The sequence below is a fragment of the Thermobia domestica genome, chromosome 2 (genome assembly GCF_964235325.1).
Source record: "Thermobia domestica chromosome 2, izTheDome1.hap1.1, whole genome shotgun sequence".
Classification (NCBI taxonomy): Eukaryota; Metazoa; Arthropoda; class Insecta; order Zygentoma; family Lepismatidae; genus Thermobia; species Thermobia domestica.
Window position 1 is genome coordinate 273,797,346 of NC_137455.1, and position 23,057 is coordinate 273,820,402.

General features: G+C 37.0%; 2 protein-coding genes across 2 annotated transcripts; both read right to left on the bottom strand.

The window, feature by feature from the left end:
• Window positions 1-12,752: 12,752 nt before the first annotated feature.
• On the bottom strand, window positions 12,753-13,709 carry LOC145679430 (uncharacterized). Its single transcript, XM_081750012.1, has one exon. The coding sequence runs from the start codon at window positions 13,707-13,709 to the stop codon at window positions 12,753-12,755; it is 957 nt and encodes a 318-aa protein (XP_081606138.1).
• Window positions 13,710-15,427: 1,718 nt separating this feature from the next.
• LOC145679431 (uncharacterized) lies at window positions 15,428-15,796 on the bottom strand. The gene has a single exon (XM_081750013.1). It carries the CDS (start codon window positions 15,794-15,796, stop codon window positions 15,428-15,430), a length of 369 nt encoding a protein of 122 aa, XP_081606139.1.
• Window positions 15,797-23,057: the final 7,261 nt, after the last annotated feature.

The window sequence follows — 23,057 nt, forward strand, 5'->3', positions numbered from 1 at the left end:
TTCCTGTATTGCCTTGACTTCGAATTAAACATATGATTTTGAATTACAACTCAAAATGCAAAACGATCATTAACCCCATTAAGAAATGAGATATACCCCATTAAGAGCCAAATTAAAGAAATTTAAGAACGGTGCTCAGAAGTTATGTGATATTTTCTCTTGCAAATGCTACGATAGATTAACCTGTAAGTATGGTAAATCAAATTATATACCGCTTTTGGAGTGGGAGCTCATATTAGATCAGAGAAATCAGAGACAAATGACGAGTTGCAATGTAGTTTAAAGCAGAAACCCATAGGCTCAAAAGAAAGCATGACACACAGATCGATTATGATGCTGCGGTACCAATTACAAGAGGGTTACAATCGTTAACCTCAATCCCGTACTTGGAACATACATTAAGCGCTTCTACCCCGAATTCAGACGATGAAGAGTTCGCATGGAGCTATCGTTTAGAGAATAAAACCTAAGTAAACCTAAATAAACAATAGTGAGCTCTAAGCAAATGAGTACCTCAAAAGATTTAACAGGTATATCGAATAGATCGGCTGCTAAAATTGTATCCGCTGTTTTAGAAGATATGAATTTACTGAACAAAACTAACTAAGACAAGGTAGTAGATAAAAACAAAATCTGTACGAAACTAGCAAAAAAAAAAAAAAAAAAAGAAACCGTCTACAGGGTAAAGCTACTAATTTGAAGGGTCTCTATTTTGATGGCCAAAAATACCAAACTATAGTTCTAATTGACAAGTGCAATAGGCAAAGCACTGAAGAATATGCGGATTATATCGATTTCACCGATTGGTCAGAAGTATTAGTAACGAAACCTCCAATTTCGGCTAACGTACCAATAGAAGAACCAACCGAAATGATTGTGGAAAAGAGGAGGTTTCAGTTTGTCACGTTCCCCTTCCACACGCAGGCTTTGGAGAAGTGTCTAAAGGTAGTAACAGAATATTCTTCAGAAGTATGCGGTAGTGTTGCACGTGACGATTATATTCTCGCAAATCTGGAATCACGAAAGTATCTACCAAGCTTCGGACATAAATCTCAATATTTTGTTCCAAGATTCCACTAACAAGTAAGGGACCATATGGTTGTCGCGCAAATCAGATGCAGACATACGCCATCTGATTGAGCATGAAAAGATATGGAGAACACAGAAATTTAAGGTGCTAAGGGCCATAGGGAGCGGAGTGAGGGAAGAGGAAACATTGAATGTAGGCAAAATTGAAAAAAGTCAGGAATGACGGGAAAAGTTAATTTCGTGCAAACAGGGAAAGAAAGTCAACCAAAAGAAAGAAACTAAAGATAACAAGGGCATCAAGGACGAAGAAAGATCATAATCAGAGTTGCCATCCGGACCACAGTGTTGCCAGCGTTGCATAACATTGATATGGAAAATATAGCACAGTATAGCAATTCATGCACTAGGAAAAATATTAGTAACACAAAAGACAATTGAAAAGAATCTGTACACGTGCGTAAAAAGGTTTAACGATAGTCGTGAGTGAATAATGTACATGAGGAGAACAAATATAGATATGAAAGTGAAGGGGGTACACATGATAACACAGAAACGAAAGTGTTTGGGAGCATCTTTCCATGATGATGATGATGATCGGTGTTCTGCCCGAAGGCAGGTTTTGACGTTGCGTTTTTCAAATGTGGCTACTCCAATGAACATCCTGGACAGTTTGAAACACCTTATGCATATTGCTTTGAAAAAGGACTCACAGAGGAATGCTGCAGAGACGCGTGTGACCAGCTTGCTTTCATCCGCTGTGCTCACTGCGAGAAATGTTTGTGTGTTGACGACGCATTGATTCGTGATCTTCACGTCAACTGCAATTGAACTGCAAATGGTGCGTACTGTTCTCTATTTTCCTCCATTTGTATTCACGCGGGTGTAAAATTCACTCACGACTGCGTTAAACATTTTTACGCACATTACAGAGTCTTTTCAATTGTCTTTTGTGTTACTAACATTTTTCCTAGTGCATGAATCGCTATACTGTGCTATATTTTCCATATCAATGTTATGCAGCGCTGGCAACACTGTGGTCCGGATGGCAACCCTGATTATGATCCTTCTTCGTCCTTGATGCCCTTGTTATGTTTAGTTTCTTTCTTTTGGTTGACTTTCTTTCCTTGTTTGCAAGAAATTAACTTTTCCCGTCATTCCTGACTTTCTTCAATTTTGCTTACATTCAATGTTTCCTCTTACCTCACTCCGCTCCCTATGGCCCTTAGCACCTTAAATTTCTGTGTTCTCCATATCTTTTCATGCTCAATCAGGTGGCGTATGTCTGCATCTGATTTGCGCGACAACCATATGGTCCCTTACTTGTAAGGAGCTTTAAATAAGAAAAGGGTGGGTGTAAGGAACTCGTTATGTAGCCATCTCCACGTGGTGAGTTCTGCGCTGGTTTGGTGTTTGTTGGTCAATTTTTCAACCTTACCTTATGTATTTGTGTCCGTACTATTATATCTACTAAACACCAATCAGGCGAAGAGCTGCACATCAGATCAGAACATTTAAAATCCTGGGGTCAAGTCAAAGTATTAGGAATCATAACCAATTTTCTATACATACTTAAAATAATGGTATATATATTTAAAAAGAACAACAAAATAACACTTTTCGGACCCGCAGGGCCCGGTGAAATATTTTTATCTGCCTCTGTTTTGGGGAAGAAACATAGCATTATACAACTTTTGCAAACTCCTTTCTAAAAAAAATATATTTCAAAAATATTTTCACTATTCACAACTATTTCTTTTTCAAAATTAACGTTCTTTGGGGCCCCCGGGGCCTGGTTAAATATCTTTTAATCCGGCTCTGTTTTGGTGAGGAAACATAATATAACATTATACAACTTTTGCACGGTACTGAAACTTAACTTTCTAAAAATATATTTTAATAATATTTTCATTGCTGGCTACTTTTTTTTTTTGAAAATCACCGTTCTTTCGGGCCCCCGGGGCCCGCTTAAATATTTTTTATTCGGCTCTATTTTAGTGAAGAAACATAATATTGTACAACTTTTGCATGGTACTCAAACTTAACTTTCTAAAAAAAAAAAACTATTTCAATATTTTCACTACTCGCAACTATTTTTTTCCAAAATTAACGTTCTTTGGGGCCCCCGGGGCCCGGTTAAATATCGTTTAATCCGGCTCTGTTTTGGTGAGGAAACATAATATAACATTATACAACTTTTGCACGGTACTGAAACTTAACTTTTGTAAAAATATATTTTAATAATATTTTCATTGCTGGCTACATTTTTTTCAAAATTACCGTTCTTTCGGGCCCCCAGGACCGGTTACATATTTTTTTATCCGGCTCTATTTTGGTGAAGTAACATAACGTAATATTATTCAACTTTTGCATGGTACTCAAACTTAACTTTCTAAAAAAAAAAATATTTTTTTAATAATGTTTTCATTGCTGGCTACTTTTTTTCAAAATTAACGTTCTTTAGGGCCCCCGGGGCCCGGTTAAATATCTTTTAATCCGGCTCTGTTTTGGTGAGGAAACATATTAAATAATATAACATTATACAACTTTTGCACGGTACTCAATCTTAATTTTCTAAAAAAAAATTTTCGGCCTTTTTCGGCCCACCCTAATGAAGATGTTAAGACAAATCGCATTCAAATTATGCCAAATCTATATATATAAAAGAGAACGCACAAATCCTTTGTTCCCTCATCACGCTAATACGGGTGAACCAATTTCTTTTATTTTTGGGGGGTTATTAGGATTTGGACCCTAGATGGTTTTTATCATATCACTTTAATTTTTAATTACCAGTGTCTTGAGATAATTGACCATTCAAGTGTCCATAACGTACAAATCCTTTGTTAGTTCATCATAGGTAAAAATAAACTTATTTATATGCAACCCGCATGACCGTGTCACTCGGCGGGTTAACATAAATGACAGGCGATATAATGTTAACATTTACTGCAATCTACTATGGTTTTTATCATATCACTTGAAAGCGAAAACTTCCGGGATGACCGCAGCGAAGCGGGGCGGGTTAACATAAATGACAGGCGATATAATGTTAAGATTTACTGCAATCTTCTATGGTTTTTATCATATCACTTGAAAGCGAAAAAGTAAAAATTATCTAAGTAACAAAGTTTATTGCGTTCCGGGGTGACCGCAGCGAAGCGGGGTGAAGGCTGCTAGTATTGTATAATCATAAATACACTAGGAGGCCCACATGAGATTTGGGAAAGCCCAGGCCCCCCGGTCCCCAAGATCGGCGCCCTTGTATATTGATTTAAAAAAATACAAATTCATAAGTTTATTAGGGCATAATCAAATATATAAATGATCATATGCAAAGTATTGTCCCTTGGTAGGCTATTGGCATCGCCCTATTTATAAATAAAAGTAAATTTAACGAAAGGAGTGCATAATAAATTAAAGCCACCAGGATGCAGAAGCAATACATAGGTATCTTAAATATGCTAGAACATTTACTTGTTACTTCCACTTATGCGCAGCATGAAAACTCTCCAAATGTCAGGAAAAAAATAAAAACATTGATATACGAGAAACATGTATTGCCTTCCAGTCCAATTATTTCTCTCTGTGTACAATTACTTTACCCAAATGAAGTATCCTGAATTCAGTATGAAAACTGAATTCAGTAATAGGAAGGCAAAATTGATACAAAATTCAGGAGAGCTGTAGGTGCCATGTCCCCTGCTATATTATGTCCCTGGAATGCGCGACTTCCCTGCTTTACCTATATCCACAGAGAAAAATTAAGGAACTACTTAGATTGGTTTTATAAGAAAGGAAAGAATACAGAAGTAGTGTAAGATGAAATCTTTAAGCCATATTAATAATTTCTCTGTTAAAATAAGTATAGTTTTATCAAGAAAGTGAACAAATATCTGTCAACTTACTACGATTGCATGCGGTTCAGATCGGATGGACTTTCCATCAGTGCACCCTGGTACAGACAAAACACAATCATAAAATATAAGATTGGGTGTCCCCTGGCTCCAACCATATTTCCCGACGGTTGAAACTAACGATCCATCTACAACAGTACACAAAGAACCTCATATGTAATTCGGGAATATTAAAAGAATTGTCTTATACAGGGCGTTTCAAAACAACACCGACAACGTTTAGGAGGTGATTCCTGACACCAAGATAAAAAAAAAAGTATAGACCAACCTGGATGCACAAAATTATAGGCTGCCGAAAAAATGAAAAAAAAATGAACTTTAAAGGCCCATAGCTCTAAAACTATGGCACCTACCGTAGTCGGGTCAAGACTTCACTTTGGAACTAGTATGTGTCCTATCCAAATATCCAAGTGGCAGAATCCTGCGGTACTTCCGAAACAATTTTTATAGAGCGAGTTTGGCTACGGGCATATAATTTGAAGCACTCACCAACTATCTCTATAAAAGTTGTTTCGGAAGTACCACAGGATTCGGAAGTACCATAGGATAAGATTTGGATAGGACACATATTAGTTCCTAAGTAAATTCTTGACCCGACTACGGTAGGTGCCATAGTTTAGGAGTAATGGATTTTAAAGTTTATTTTGTAATGTTGGCAGCAGCCTGTAACTCCGAAAGGAAGCATTTGTGCACCTAGGTTGGTCTATACTTTTTGTCTTATCTTGATGTCAGGAATTACCTCCCAAACGTTGTCGGTGTTGTTTTGAAACACTTTGTATATGCTGCGAAAAGTAGAATATATTACTTATAAAATCTGACAATGGTTTAAAATAAAAAGTCCTTTTATACCATTTAATTCACTTTCTTTCTTTCTCGGTTAAAATATTGCGAACAACATTATTATCAATCAATCAATTCTGCTGGTTAAATCTTTGTTCAATAAAACACGTGTTGTTTCAAATTATACAATCACTTTTGCTTGTCCATCAGGGCCAATTATCATAAGTCCTCCCGAAAATTTTAAATTGTAAGATGTGAATTTAATATTTCATTGAAAGGGTGATGGAAAACAAACATATTTTATAGGAAAACGAGTCCCTCAATCTGTCTATAAGTATTCTCTTCCTGTATTGTTAAACTGCTCCTCTACTAATTGCATTCTTTTAAATATTTAAGTTGTACGGCAAGTTAGCCAAATATATTTCTCCGATTCTATAGTTTTACATACCATACCATTATTTGCTTTTTTAGAAAAATGTTTTGCGTATGATTGTATCCTTTGTTCCCAAAGATTTGTGTAATTAAGCTGAAACACTAGTAAACAACAAAAAAATATATATTGCAAAACTTAAAATAAAAAAATACACTTTACTTTAAATACAGAAATGAATAAATATTAGAAAGTGACTGATTTTTTTAAAAAAATATAATATTAAATTATGTCACTTCTTGTATATTTGTGCTTCTATTAGATGTAAGAGTAAACTGGAAACATGATAACTTTAGTTAACGTTTACGAGTAATGTACTTACGCTCAGAATTGCACGAGTAAAACAATGATAGAAAGTTATGAGTTTTCATAATTAGAGTAGATTTTTAGATAGTAGCAACAGAATACAGGAAATATACAATTTTAAGCAAATTTCTGATGCAATAGATTTTCATTGAACGATTACATGACAGTGTCGTGGTGTTAGGAGAATTAAATAAATTAAAGAGATGATCATGAGTGCGGAGTAAGGGATATTCAGAATTATATATATATATATATATATATATATATATATATATATATATATATATATATATATATATATATATATATATATAATATAACAAGGTCTTCTAAAAGATTTCATTCAATTTTCAATTTTCAGAAGTAAAGGGCCATGGCTCCCATAGGAAAATATCCTAGTTAGACCAATGATCCGAAGACATTGGAGAATAGTTTCCAAAGGGTCAAGATGGCTCAGTGATAAACCGTTCACCTCTGGTGCTTGGGGTCTATGATCCGATTCCAGCTCGCGCCAAGTGAGCTTTGTGGTGGATGAACACCATGTGCATGGTTTTTCTCGGTGTTCTCTCGTTTCCTACCACTTTCTTCATTCCACCATTTCATTCATTTCTCATCATCACCATCTCCTTTAGCCTAGCCGGATAACGTGGGACGTAAAACTTAAAGATTTCATTTCTCATTTTAAAGTTTACAAATTGCTGGAAATGACGTCAAAGGTTTAAAATATACTTAAGTGATGACTATACTACTCAAAATTTTCCCCCTAAACAAAAGCATATCAATTTCAGCCTTCGCTGTTACAAATGCACACAATTCGATCTGCTGTAACCCTTCTCACTACCAAATTATAACTTGATTGCTCCCTCTCGTCTTAGTTATTAACAAAAGTATTTTGCCCTTCCTTACGCCTTATAACCAAACCTCTAAAATTCCAGTGCCAGTTTCTCATGTAGGTGGCATGTTACACTCAGCTAGGTGTTGAGCTATTAAAGAGAATTATTTTTATGGTATTAAATAGAGATGCAAGGGCTCGAAAAAAACGGCTTTTTTGAAAAAAACTCGGTTTTTTCTGCTTCGCTCTTTTGCTTGGGAAATTTTGGGCTTTTTTGAAACTTTTGTTTCACATTGATAAAGCAGACTTCGTCTCGCTTCTCTACAACACAAAACTCATTTAATTAGTGGTTGATGCAGATAATAATATAAAACTTCTAAAATAAACCATGAATTTCGAAAAGATTTTTTAAAATACTTAACATATTTACATTATGAATTCCAAAGGATTAACCAATATATATAATATATTTTTAACCTCTTTATATACAAAAGTAAGTACTTATTTTAAAGAAACAATATACATAAATAACTAGCAAAATTGTATGTAGTATTTTTACTTCAAAATATCACACACCCTTTTTTTGAAACAAAATAAAGTAAAACATAAGAGAAATACATTTATCACACACCCTCTTAAAAGTTGCACATCAAGAGCTTCGTTTCGGGCGGTTCTGTACATTCTTGAAATTTTTCAGTTAGGTTCTAACTTTCACATACATTGTATAAGTACTTCGAACAAAATTTTCATTCATTGATTACATACGTAATAATCTGTTATCACCTATCAAGTGCTTCGGATCTGCAAAATCGGTAAAGTTCCGAATTCTGTAATGCAATGACTGTTCCTTAAGCTTATTCAGAATCGGGAAAGTACCGAATTTTCTGTTTATGGATCATATGCATAATAGACTGTTCATCTGAGTGTGTGGTTTCCTAGGCTCTAGAATATATAACCACCATCACGGTTTACCCAGTTCTGAAGGTTTCTGAATTTTTAACGAGGAATATATCGTTACGATTTTTTTTTACATAAAGGTACGGAATACATTCAAGAAGAGTGAAAAGAATCAATCACTGTTCCAATTCACAAGGAAGGTGAGAAAACTGATTGTAATAATTAACGAGGCATTTCTCTTAAATTTCTATTAATAAGATTGATCCCATACGCAGATGAAATTATTGGAGTTTATCAGCGTGGAATTTTCGAAGTCGATCAAGTATCAACCAGATATTTACCATTCGACAAATATTCAAAAAGAAATGGGATTATATTACCCAGTACATCAACTGTTTATTGATTTTAGAAATGCTTACGCCTCGGTTAGGAGGGAAACATTGTACAGTAAGGGACACTTCCGGATAGTACACTTTTGTCGTAAATTTCCATATGGGTATACCATCCAGAAGTGTCCGTTACTGTACAACATTCTTACAGAATTTGGAATACCGAAAAAGCTTGTTAGATTAATGAAAATGTGTTTAAATGAATCCCAGAGTAAAGTCCGAGTAGAAAAATGCGAGCTTCCACATCAAGAATGGTCTAAAACAAGGAGTTGCGTTGTCGCCATTATTATTCAGCTTTGTTCCGGAGTATGCTATAAGGAAAATCAAAGACAGCAGCCAGGGTCTAGAGCTGAATGGTATTCACCAGGTATGGCGTATGCTGATGATGTAAATCTTACAGGAGAACATCGAAATAAATTCAGAGGCCTTATTAAACGCTTGCAGCGACATTGATTTAGAAATACATTCTGAGAAAACTAAACACATGGAAGTTCACCAGGATCGTAATACGGCAAATTATGAATGTGTTAAAATATCAAATAATACTTTCGACAAAGTGGATACTTTCAAATATCTAGGATCAATAATACGAGGCCAAAATCATATCCATGAGGAAATTAAATGTCGACTGAAATCAGGAAATTCGTGTTATTATTCAGTTCAAAATATTTTGTCGTCGCGAATCCTGTTGAGGAATTTAAAGCTTAAAATATATTAAATGATAATCATGACTGTTATGTTTTATGGTTGTGGATCATGGTCGTTTACGCTAAGGGAAGAACACAGACTGAAAATATTTGAGAATAAAATCCAGAAATGAATATTTGGACCCAAGATTAACGGGAATGGCACAAATTTCATAACGAAGAACTACATATTTATACGGTTTACCAAACATCGTTAGAGTCATCAAGTTTAGGAGGCTCAGGTAGGCAGGTCATGTAGCCAGAATGGAAGAAGGTAGGGATGCTTTCAAAGTTTCAACTGGAAATCCAGTCGGAAAATGTCCATTAGGAAGACGTAGGCGCAGAAGAGAGGACAATTTTAAGATGGATCTTGTAGAAATAGGAATACAGAGTAGAAACTGGATCGAATTGGGCAAGTCAATGGAGAGGTTTTGTGAAAGCGGCACTGAATCTTCGGATTCCGTAGACCGTTGAGAGAGTACATTTAAGTTAAGCACAACTGCATAACAAACACGAGTGAGTGGTTACCTTTTGCGCTTCTGTCTGGAAGTCCGGGACTCATCCCCGCATTCGACCATTTTGACAAAAGGTTTTCTTAATTCCATCTGTGAATGTAGAGATAGTGCGTGTACTGTGAGTTCTGGCGTACTTCCTTTCTTATCGGTTTTAAATCGTTGTTATTACTAATTACCAGCAGTGACGAATTTGCGAAAATGTTAGGATGGGGATGTCTTTCGGATTGAAGTCTGTACCCCGAAATTATGGAAATTCTAAAACAAACTAGATATTAGTTATGCCTTTACTCATAAACTTCAAGCTCTCCTCAGATAAAAATATTAGGATTTTTTTTTAAGAAAAACTAAACATTCATAAGAAAAACTTCTCCCAAAATACTTTTCTAGATCCGCCACTGATTTCAGTAAAAAATGGTCTTCAAGGTTGTATCCGGAATAATATTGCTGAATATAGCCACCTAGTAATATCATGAATACTGTCACACAAATTTGAATGGGAATAACACAGAGAGTATTAACACCAAGGCAATTTATTTTGGTCATGTTTTACATTGATATGTTGTACACCTGACACACGAATCATTTTTCGAAATGTCCCCCCTTGGCCTCGATGCAGGCACGAAGTCTGTCCGGCCACTAGTCAATGGCATTACGCACCACGCCCATGGGAAAATTGTTCGCTGCTCGGGTCAATGATTGTTTCAGACTGTCGACAGACGGATGCCGTTAATGGCAGACCTTTGCCTGAAGGACTGCCCAAAGTTTGTAGTCCAACGAGCTAAGGTCCGGGCTGCTAGAAGGCCAAGCTACGAGTGAAATGAAGTCGGGGACGTTTCGTGCCAGCCATACCTGGATTGTTTTCACTTTCTGGCCTGGACCGGAATAATGCTGGAAAGTCCACCTTTCTCCAGGGAACATGATAGCAGACAGTGATTTGACTATAGGTGTTAGCATTATGTTCTGGTACACTCTGTTAGATGTTTTAACACATTTTTCGTAAAAATGCAACTGGGTTGAGCCTGAGTAGCTCATTCCCCACCAAACCATCACTGAGGCAGGATGATGTGCCCTCTGAACCCTTGGACCTGCCTCAGCAGCTGCGGTAGATGACGTGGCACACACACGGTCATTTTGGGCATGGCAGGCCTGCTTGATTGTGAACACCGTTTCGTCAGTAAACAGAATCTTTCTCTGCAAATTGTTGGCGTAACGCCGCAACAGTCTCTTTGATTTAAGGACCCTCTACGACATTAATGTTTGGGTCAGAAAATGACCAGTCCGCCTCTTATAGGCCCATAGATGTAGGTCACTCCTGAGCACATGTGACATGGAATTTCTGCTGATGTTCATCTCAGCAGCCATCACACTTTGTGTTCGAACAGGATTTCTTCGAATTCTTGCTGCGACTGCTTTCTGGACTTGTGGGATTCGTAATGTTCGTGGTCTGTCATTCCTTGCGCGGTCAGCTGCCATTCCAGTCTTGGTGTATTGCTGTATGGCGCGATACACGAATTTCTTGCTGATTTGTAGGGGTTTCAGGAGGTTGAAAATCTCACCGCCTGTCTTTCCGACCTTGTGTAGTGCAATTACTGCTACACAATTTTCGTAATTGCCTCACTCCATCAGAACTCAGTACAATATCAACGTATGTCATGAACAGTTAAACACACACTACATGCATCTTCCGCTTTATACACACATGGCAGCACTGTGCCACTCCGAATGCCTACAGCGCCACTCCAAACTTTGTGACAGTATTTATGATATAACTAGGTACAAACGAAACGAAATATTTGTTATGCCTGTACTCATAAACTTTAAGCTCCTCCCAAATGACAATTAGAGATTTTTAGAAAAATCAAACATTCAGAGAAACCCCTCACAAATTCTTTTCTAAATCCCCTACTGGTTATTCCTATCAAATGATATTTAAGGTTGTATCTGGAAGATTGATGCTAAGTCACTGCACAGCTACAGTATAACAGCTGTGCAATAAAACACGGGTGACTAAAAAGAAATTATCTAGAGAAGAAAAACTTTGTCGATAACTCAGAAGTTAAAATAAAGTTAAATGTCCTCTAAAATTGCCCGTACTTTATGTTCATTTTAATTCACAAAACATGTGCTCCATCCATCATGATGGTAAATTCCAGAGCGAAATATGACATTTAGGTCATGAAATCTTGTTTAACTTCGGAGTATACTGTAAGAAAGCTATCTAAATAGAAAAATCATGAAAATGAAAAAAGCCAAAATTTCCAAAATTCTTGTTTTTTTTAAAAAAAAAATCCGGCTTTTTATGTGCAAAAAAACCATCGATTCAAAAAAAGCCGGCTTTTTTTGCATCTCTAGTATTAAATGTCAGTGATTATTAAATTGCACTTTTTTGTTTTTACAAAATCTATTTTCGAAATCACAGTTCCTGTCTCTTCATATAATATTTCGTCATACTTTTACAAGTTTATATTACTTGTCTAATTAGAATTATTTATTTAAGTAATTCTCAACGTTGCTTTGAGACGTTGCTTTGAGACTGTTCAATATATTTGCATTTCATAACACACAAGATAATATTAATTCAAAAAATACAAACAAACTCGCTAGATGAACATTATTATATGTGGATTAATGCGATTTTAACACAACACACGTAGCTACCGATTCTTTCTTGGTGTCCTGTTTTACACACACACACTCACCCCTGCTGGGGAGAAAAAGTATTAGTTTTTATGTTGCTGCCTCTTCATTTACTTACTGGCGTTAGTTTTTATTGAGAAGAACGCTCAGTTCTGAACATACCGCCCGCCTTGAAGGAATTCCTTCAAGAAATCTATGAATGATTAATTTGGTTCATGAACTTAATATGCACAACAATAGGTAACACAAGTTATGAATGACTGATATAAACAGAATAATGCACACACAACACAACACTATGAATAACGCAATGTACACACTATGAATAACACCAACACTAACTCTCCTTAGGAAGCGGACACAATTGACGAACAGATCTTGTTGTTGTGCCTCTGGTAGTTTTCACTGTCGCCACTTGTACTTTTCCGTCCTTCCCAGGAAACAATTGCATAATACGTCCAGTTTTCCATTTTAGAGGTGGAATGTTATCTTCTTTGATGAGCACCAAATCACCTTCCAGATGATTGGGGAATTTCCTTCTCCACTTGGATCGTTCTAGAAGACTTGATAGATACTCCTGTGACCATCTGGACCAAAATTGCTGATGAAGTTGTTGTATGTATTGCCATCTCGAAAGTCTGTTGACAGGAATATTTTTCAAGTTAGGTCCTGACATGGTAGTGAGTGCGTCGCCTATTAGGAAATGACCAAGTGTTAAAGGATGTAGGTCGTTTGGATCATTTGATAATGGTGTTAGGGGTCTGGAGTTTAAGCAAGCCTCAATCAGTGTCAAAATAGTGTTTATCTCTTCGTAGGTGAGTGAAGCATTTCCCACAACTCTCTTTAAATGATATTTGAGAGATTTAATTGATGATTCCCATAAGCCTCCAAAGTTTGGTGATCTTGCTGGAACAAAATCCCGCGTGATCTTATCAGTTGCTAGAAAATTATGTAATTTTTGTTTATGGTGGTCTGATTCAAATAAAGTCTTCAATTCTTGTAGTAACTTTGCATCAACGAAGTTACTTGCATTGTCAGAATACAGTTTAGCGCATTTTCCTCGACGAGATATGAATCGCTTTAATGCTCCAATAAACGCCTCTGTAGTCAGATCACTTACGAGTTCAATGTGTACCGCCTTAGTCGCAAAACACACGAAAAATGCTATATATGCCTTATGAAGTTTGGCTCCCCTTCGGTTACTCGATTTAAGGTAAATAGGCCCACAGTAGTCAACACTGCTGTGAAGAAATAGTCTTGTTGGTTGAACTCTGACAGCTGGTAGATCTCCCATTATCTGTTTAACATCTTTAGGATTGTTTCTGAAACATGTGACACACTGATGCACAATTTGACGAACCAAATTTCGTCCACGTATTGACCAATATGATTTTCGCAAGGATGATAATAATAATTGAGGCCCGGCATGCAATAGCTTCATATGTTCTTCTTGGGCGATTAACTTTGTCAAATTTCAGTTAGTGAAAGTACAATAGGATGTTTCTGTCCTTCAGTAAGATCTGCTGCATTTAATCTTCCTCCGACTCTGATGATTTGACTCTCATCCAACTATGGGTTCAAATTTCTCAGTTGACCCTGGTTGTCGACTTCCTTTCCTCATCTCAACGCATTTAATTCCTTGTGAAATGCTTGTTCCTGTGATAGTTTAATAAGACATTCGAGTGCTTCATGTAATTCACTTACTGTAAGATGTCCATGCTGTCTGTCACAATTCGATCTTTTCATGTTGTGTACAAATCGTAGACAATAAGCAGTTACACGTTGCAATCTTCTTAATGATGAATATCTGTCTAAGAGTTGACACGGTATTGTAGAAACCATTACTGCTGTATTTTTTCGTCGCTCGGGAACATTTCTTATGTCACAAACATCTTCCCTCGTCCGTGAGTCTAATTTCTCAGATAGCCAGGAAGGCCCATGCCACCATAATTCATTATCAAGAATTTGTGACGGTGTTAATCCTCTCGATATATGTTCTGCTGGATTCTCCTCTGTTCTGATGTGTCTCCATTCCTAGTTGCAAGTCAATTGTTGAATTTCCGCTACACGATTTGCAACATACGTTTTCCATTGAGAACAAGGTCATCTTATCCATGCTAATACAATGGTGGAATCTGACCATAAAACAATCTTATCGATCTTGCAATGTAATGCTTGTATTACTTCCTGAGTTGGCTGTGCAAGTAACAAAGCTGCACAAAGTGCTAGGCGAGGAATAGTTGTCCTCTTCAAAGGTGCTACTCGAGATTTTGAGCATAGTAAGTTTGCTGTGAATTTTCCATTTTTTGTACTAGATGTTACATATATAGAAGCTCCATATCCATTCTGAGATCCTTCGCAAAATTCGTGAATTTCTAGCTGCGATTGTGTTTCTTGAATAACCTTCCGCTGAACATGTAGTGATTCCAACTCTTGAAGTTGCTGCTCAAAAGTTTCCCACTCTGAATGCAATGGGGCTGGAACTTCTTGATCTCAATTCAATTTTAATTCCCACAAACGTTGCAGAAATACTTTTGCCTTCAGAATAACTGACCCTATTAGTCCTAAGGGATCAACTATGCTCGCTACTGTAGCAAGAATAGTCCTCTTCGTGATTTGTTGAGGGTTGTTTCTTGGTTTGATAGAGAAACAAAATGTGTCTTTAATGGGATTCCACAACAATCCTAAACTTGTGATGCAATCATCATTTGGTTGAATGGTGAAATTTGATTCTTGAAGTTCACTGGGTATTTTTGAAAGCAGAGAAGTTTCGTTGCTACACCATTTTCTCAAACAAAAACCACCTCTTTGCAGAAGAGTTGTGAGTTGACCTTGTAATTCATGTAGTTAATTCTTCGTGTTTGTTCCTGTTTGAAGATCATCAATATAGAAATCCCTCATTACAACTTCTGCTGCCGTAGGAAAATTCTTCTTCTCTTCTATGGCTAGTTGCTGAAGACATCTAGTGGCTAGGAAAGGAGCTGCTGCAGTACCATATGTTACAGTTTTGAGTCAATATATCTTTATTGCTTCTTGAGGGTTTTCTCTCCACAGTATTTTCTGGTAGTTTGCATCTGAATCATGTACCCTAATGTTGCGATACATCTTCTCTATATCAGCTGTCATGACGTATTGATGTTGCCTGAATCTTGCTGTTATGGAAAATAATTCTTCTTGGATTGTAGGCCCGACTCTCATCGTGTCATTTAATGAAAGTCCAGAAGTTGTTTTGCACGATGCATCAAATACAACCCTGAGTTTGGTAGTAGTACTGGTCTCCTTCATAATGCAATGATGGGGAAGATAGTAATCTGGCATCATTGTATCGCTCTCTGCTCTAGTTATTTCTTCCATATGGCCCAAATCTTCGTACTCTTTCATGAACGCTATATATGCCCTTTTTTCTGAGTATCCTTCATAAGCCTTTTTTCCATTGAATAAAGTCTTCTCGTTGCAATCTCCTTGGATTTACCAAGATTCCAAACATTTTCTTTAAAGGGAAGAATGATAACGAGTCTCCCAGTCTCGTCTCTCCGGTGTGTTTCTTTGAAGTGTCTTTCACATTCTGCCTGCTCTTGACTTAATGGATGTTTCGTTGAACATTCTTCTATCGTCCAGAATTTTTGTAATTGCTCGTGTATTTTTTCTGTTGTGGAGAGGTGACACATTTGTCGAAATGTATGGTTGATTGTCTATTTTTCCAACTACAATCCAGCCAAACAATGTTTTGTGCAAGGTTGGATACCCTGCTTTGAATTTTATTTACCCTTCTCAAAGTATATCAAAGAATGCTTCCGCCCCCAGTAACATGCCAATACGCTGTGGTATGTTGAAGCTAGGATCTGCTACGTTGGAAGGTATTTCCCACAATGACGTGTCTACACGAACCATAGGCAAGTCTTATGATATTTGCGGCAATATGATGAAGTCTAATGTGGCTGAAAAATTGTAATGTCTTGACTTAGTTGTAGACTGAACGCTATGGCATGACCTTGTATTAACATTACCTATACCATTTATGTGTACAACGCTATTACTGTTTGTTAGTCCCAATAATTGAACCATCCTGTTTGTTAGGAAATTGGACTGAGAAGCACAATCGAGAAGTGTTCGACACATTTGAAAATTACCCTGTTTATCTTCCATATGTCTAAGAAGCTGTGGATATGGATATACATATTTTATACTACAGCTGTGGATAGCATAACGCTTGATGGTCTCTAAAGATTATGCGGTACACTGTTTGTAGAATGAATATTCTTACCTTTACATTTCTGCTCGAGTGATGTGGTTGCAGCGAGCGTGTTTTGACCTTGACCTATTTCCCTTTCATCTTGTGGTTCATTCGCTCTAGTGGGCGACGGACAACACGAGTAGTGCAGTAATGTGTTATGCTTTTTATTGCATATTTGACAATTACCTGATAAGCACTCATTTGCCTTATGCGCTCGTTTGAGACAATTTATACACAAAGAAAGACGTTTAACTTCTTTAATTCTATCTCCTATAGATTTTCTCAACAATGATTGGCATTGAAATAATTTGTATGAGCCTCTACAGCTGGGACATGCATTGTTGTCGGAACACGTTATGTGTGCTGTCGTTGAGTAAGAATTCTTTCTGCCTGCCTTGTTTGTTTGTTGATATTTGTTATTTGGAACTGAGGGTGTGTCTTTAGGTCTACGCTTATTATCAACTGCGTCTAAAGCTTGGCAACGCTGTTGTAAAAATTGTGTCAGCTATAACATGCTCGGTAATTCATTCGTTGATTTTGTTTTCTCCCACTCCTTGTGTGTTGTATTGTCTAGTTTGATCGCAATCAAATAAATAAGTAATGCATTCCAGCTTTCTGTCGGTTGACCTAATGATTTTAAAGCCCTCAAATGTTTTACCTGCTGTCTAAAAGAGATGTAAGCGAAACAGCCGACTCACGTTCCACCATTGGAATTTCAAATAAAGCTTTGACGTGTTTGTTACAATATACTTTTTGTTTTCAAAACGTTCTTTGAGTATAGTCCATGCTACGTCATATTTTTCAGAAGAAATTACCAAGGCTTGTATTACTTCAAGCGCCTCCCCACGTAGAGAAGAACGCAAATAATGAAACCTTTGGACTGGCTGCAATGTGCTATTGTTATGTATTAATGCCTGAAACGTGTCATAGAAAGACAACCACTCATCGTAGTTTCCAGAAAAGGTCGGAAGGTTTATAACTGGCAACCTAACTGATGGACCAGAATTGCTTGCTTCATTGTTTTCATTTTTCTTTGCACTGGAGCTGTGTTGATTTATGAACACTTGCGCGTTAGCTGCTAAATCAAAATAAGTACTCTCGAATTGCTCTCATTGTTGCGTTTCCTGATCAATTTCTGATGAACCCTGTAACATTTCTATTTCGGATTGTATTGCATCAAACTCATCATAGCACTGTTTTATTTTTTCGTAACGTAACACTAACTGCGTAATATTCTGATCTTCTGTAAAGCTATCTACAAAAGGTTTAAAACGAGTTTGGCCTTAATTTGACCTCTCTTGTCAAATTTGACCTCTCTTTCAATGCCTTCTTTCATTCTGTCCGTCATGCTTCACTCAAATTAAATACACTTTCAACACTTACGTTCTAAATGAGGCTTTCCTATTGCAGGCTTATTTCGTATAAGTAATACAAGGATAATATTACATTGAAATATGCACTCACTACCTACCTTGTTAACTGCACTGTTGAATCCTGATCCGGTGTGGATGGACCATTTGGTCGTTGTAATCCTTGTGTAGGCGCTGGTTTCTTAATAATTCTTCGACGTTGCTTTGAGATTGTTCAATATATTTACATTTCATAACACACAAGATAATATGAATTCAAAAAATACAAACAAACTCGTTAGATGAACATTATTATATGTAGATAAATCGATTTTAACACAACACACGTAGCTACCGATGCTTTCTTGGTGTCCTGTATTTTACACACACACTCAACCCTAATGGGGAGAAAAAGTATTAGTTTTTATGTTGCTGCCTCTTCATTTACTTACTGATGTTAATTTTTATTGAGAAGAACTCTCAGTTCTGAACACATTATATAACATTTTCGTATTATAGAATGTTGAAAGGTGAAATACATTAGTAACAAAATTTTTATTACTCGTGAGTACTTTTACGTTAAGGTAAACTACAGGGTCACAAGAATGACTTCATCGATGAGGTATTGTTAATTTTGAGACTTAATAGCTTATACAACTCAAAAATTATAACCAGAAGAAAAGTATACAACAAGAAGTTGAATACTAAGATGTTATAAAATGAAAAGGTACGAAACCGCTTCGTGCTAAAATCCAAAGTAGAGTACTCAAACGAGGAAAGCAAAGGTTGTAACAGCGCTAAGAGCATATTAAACTTTGCATGTAGCAGACTGCACAAAAAGCATTAGTTTACCAAGAACAAAAACTGTTATTAAACTATGCGTTATGCAATAGATGTTTCAGAAAATAAGGGGAAAGTGAAGATGAAAAAAGGTAAAAAAAAAAAAAATGTAGGGGCAAAAAATATCTACAGGAAGCTAAACAACGAGTGGCGAGCGAAAATAGACAGAGCAAAGAAGTGTTTCACAGATGAAAATAGTAGGATAAAGAAGAATTAAGAAAGACTTAGAGAATGAGAATATAAGTAACTTATCATTTAGAAAATGTATAAAAAGGAGAACAACTATGGGAATTCAGAATAAACAAGAGAGTTATTATGTTCCCACTAAAAAAATAATAAGGACGAGAAGTCAACGAGAGGAGTGAAGTCTTAGGAAGATAGAAACAATATGTTGAGAACTTATATGAGAGTAGGAATACAGCAAGTGAACTAGATACTGAAGTAGAAAATGTAGCAGGGGAAGTTACATTCTTATAGATTAGTTTGAAAAAAGCTATATCGGATATGAGGATTGAAAGATATCTGGGATATACGAGGGTCTTTGCCAAAGCTCTAAGTTCACTTATGAACAGAGCAACAGAGAGAATATGGATGGTCTTTCTTTTCAACGTAGCCCCTGGCAAGTCAACACATTTCGCCCATCAATATTCAAGTTCGTTAATGCCGCAAGTAAAAAATGACTTGTCAAGGCGTATAAAATTTCGTCTACGGCATGTATGACGTCATCATTGATGTCAAAATGCGTACCTTTTAACTTCGTTTTGAGCTTTGGAAAGAGATGAAAGTCACAAGGTGCCTAATCAAGGCCAATAAGGTCTTTGGGGGACAATCCGTAGCTGCAATCGCGAATTGCTGAAGTTGTATGAAAAAAATTAAATGAAATCTTTGAGTTTTACGTCCCACGATTATGCCGGTTAGGCTAAAGGAGACGGTGATGATGAGTAATGAAGGAAATGGTGGAATGAAGAAAGTGGGAGGAAACGGGAGAACACCGAGAAAACCCACGCACACGATGTTTGTCCACCACAAAGTTCACTTGGCGGGGGCTGGGATCGAACCCGAGACCCCAATCCTGAAGTTGTGATCACTGACTTGTGACTAGAGATATTGATGGAGAAGCACACCTACTGTCAGTTTCCCAAAACGTTCCTGTCGAATATTATCACGCAGCTGTCGCAGCTACATAGTACTCCCCAGTCACTGTTCTCCGCTTTGAAAGATAATCCACTATTACTATCCCTTCTAAATCCCATAAAACTGTAGATATCATCACTTTTCCGGTTGAGGGCACTGACTTGGCCTTCTTCTGAGTGGTGGATGAGGTGTGTTTCGACTGCTTGGAACTTTTTTGGACTCTGGTTGGTGATGGCGAATCCAGGTCTCATCTTCTGTTGTGAATTGAACACGAAAAGCATTTGAATTTGTCCGAAAGAGATTAAAATTGTCCTTTGAAATATTGCCCCTGGTGAGTTTTGATCAGATGTCCAAAGTTTATGCACTCATCTTGCGGAAACCTTGCTCGTTCCCAGATACCGGTGATAATTCGGTCAAAGCTTGTAGTAGATAAGTCCACTACCTCAGGAATCTGCCTGATGGTGATTCGCCAATCATTCACGATGATTGCAATTTGTCAATGTTCTCTTGTCTTACAGCTTCCACGTGCCTTTTTGATCAACTGTCATTTTCAATGGAAGTTCTATCCCTCTTAAAATCGGCTGCCCATTTCTTCACTGTGGCGTATGAAGGAGTTCTACCACCTAAAGTAGAAACCATGTTGACGTGCATTTCCTGTGGGTTTAAACCTTTCTTGTAAAGATATTCAATAACAGCTCTTGCCTTCAATTTATCCATTTCGTCACACTTTACAAACTCTTATGTCTTTCTGGACCAGTACCAACAAAACAAAAGTTGATATTAGTAACAAATTTATATGACATCATAGGAAGATTCAATAAATACGGCTTAAAGATATTACATGTCTAGTTCTAATATTTCTTGGTTAGGTTTAAAATTTATGTAACAACAATCATAAATAGTATTAATCGAACTCATTACAAAATTGGGGACAGGGACAAGAGTGACTTTTATTATAGTGCAATAAAATATGTGAAACGATCAAATAACGAAAAAGTTTCATAGAAACTAACGATTACCTTAGTAATTGAACCCAGAAACATGTAAGGGCTACACAACTATTAATATGATATCACGTACAGCAAAGATTATGCTTCAAATACTGAGCACAAGGCTAGAAGGAAGAACGAATGAAGAAGTAGACAAGGAACAGTTTTGGCTTAGGAGGGGCAAGGGCAAAGGTGGTAGCTATTTTCTTAAGAATAATTGATGAAATGTTAATAGAAAGAGGGAAGGATGTTTTTGTTGTGTTTTTGTAATTCTTATTAATCATAGCAAAGATTACGAACATATTTTACAACCGAGTAAAAGGCTATTAGTGGGCCGGGTTAACTTGAAATATAAAAAGAATTGTTCACTTTATGACTAAGGCATGAAATTTTCAGAATATGATGTACATATCACAAGGTTTATTTTAAGGAAACATTTTGTACTTGACCTTGTAACGCCCCATTGTAAACTATTCTACAATTGTATTATTAGTACAAGTTATTACTTACCTCTTGTAATCCTCTTGTATTTTGCAACCCTGCCGAAGCATCATGTTCGCGGGTTCGCGCAGGGGATTCTGGGTACTGGAATTCGAAGACGAAGGCATCATGGCATGATTAATTTGGTGCGCGTTGAAAAACTATGTCAAATCTCTGATTTACAGCCGCCATCGTTACGGTTAATAATTTGTGTGCTTCACTTTATGCCTCAAGGAACTGTTTCATGGATTTTGGCAAGTGTGCCACTATCTAGCATAGTATGAAATTCCGAATGTAGTTGGGGAAGTACATATTAGCCCAGGCTGCCACGTGAGTCATCTTTGTGTAGGTGTATGTTTTAAGTTGGCTCCGTTTGGTTGCTTCTGCATATTCAAATATCTAGTGAATAACATTATCAGAGTGGACTGCTCATCATGTTTTTCAGTGAACCATATTTTTACTTGCAGTCAGAAATGATATATCCAATGTACAACTAAATCTTTAGCAGCGGGGCCCCCCCAACTCATTCGCCATGTCCGTGAAGCGCATCAGAAGTAAGTACCTTCCTTATCAGTCCTATTCAGAAATATCCGTGCCTTTATGTAATATGGAAGCATCAGGAGTTTATGGTAAATTTGCCAGTGAAAATATGATATTCCGGAAGTGGAATCCAGAACATTGTCATCATTGTGATTTATTCGAGTGGCAAGTACGGATACAGGTTTATCACTTGTTCCTGCTAATCTTGCTTGTGCTGTTCAACCATTTAATCGTATGTAACCTTGTGACTTATGTGATCCAGTTCTCCCGAGTGATGATTTAAGAAGTCAAGAACTCAGCATTCTCCCAAGAAGTTGGAATGGAACTTTGTACATAGCCTTTCAGTTTAAGTGTCCATCCATAAGAGTTAATATCTACACGTTTAAGTTTCATCAATACACTATTTGTGTCTCTTACGAAGCGTTCAATTAATATGTTCTCAGAAGGATGCGCCACTTATTAGTCAAATCTCCGTTGACATTCATAATACATGCTGCATCTTCATTGTCTGCTACATTGTCCAGTGAACGTCATGGATTGTCAGCATCAGGATCAGTGTATTTACTTTTGGCGACGGTGCCCCCCCGCTCTCGCCTGCCCAGAGCAAGTTGTGTGCAAGGCGAAGAATTCTCTTCATGTCCTATCTTCTAGACGTCATAGCTTAAGGGAAGTTCTCCACTACAGTGATCAGTTATTCTGTCTCAGTTTTTGTGCATCGTATGCGTTTTTGAATAGCAGTTAGTGTGTATTTCTTGGTGTCCAGTTGGAAATGTGTTCCGTTAATAGTGCAAGTGCATTTATGAAAGGTATAGCAGTCTCTGCTTGTTTACACCTGTCAGAAGGGTAAGTACCCTGTGTTGTGAATGCCCGCCTTCGTAGCAGGCTGACCATAATTCTGCTTTGTACAGAATTATCTTGTTTTTGTTGCTGATTCATTGGAATCGTATTTGCATAGCGCCCGTATGTGGATTTGCTGATGCCCGCCTTAAGAATGTAACTTCGACGATTGTCTGTTTGATCTTATCAATGCTGTAGTAAGCTATAGGAACACCACTACCTATATGATTGTCTAGTTA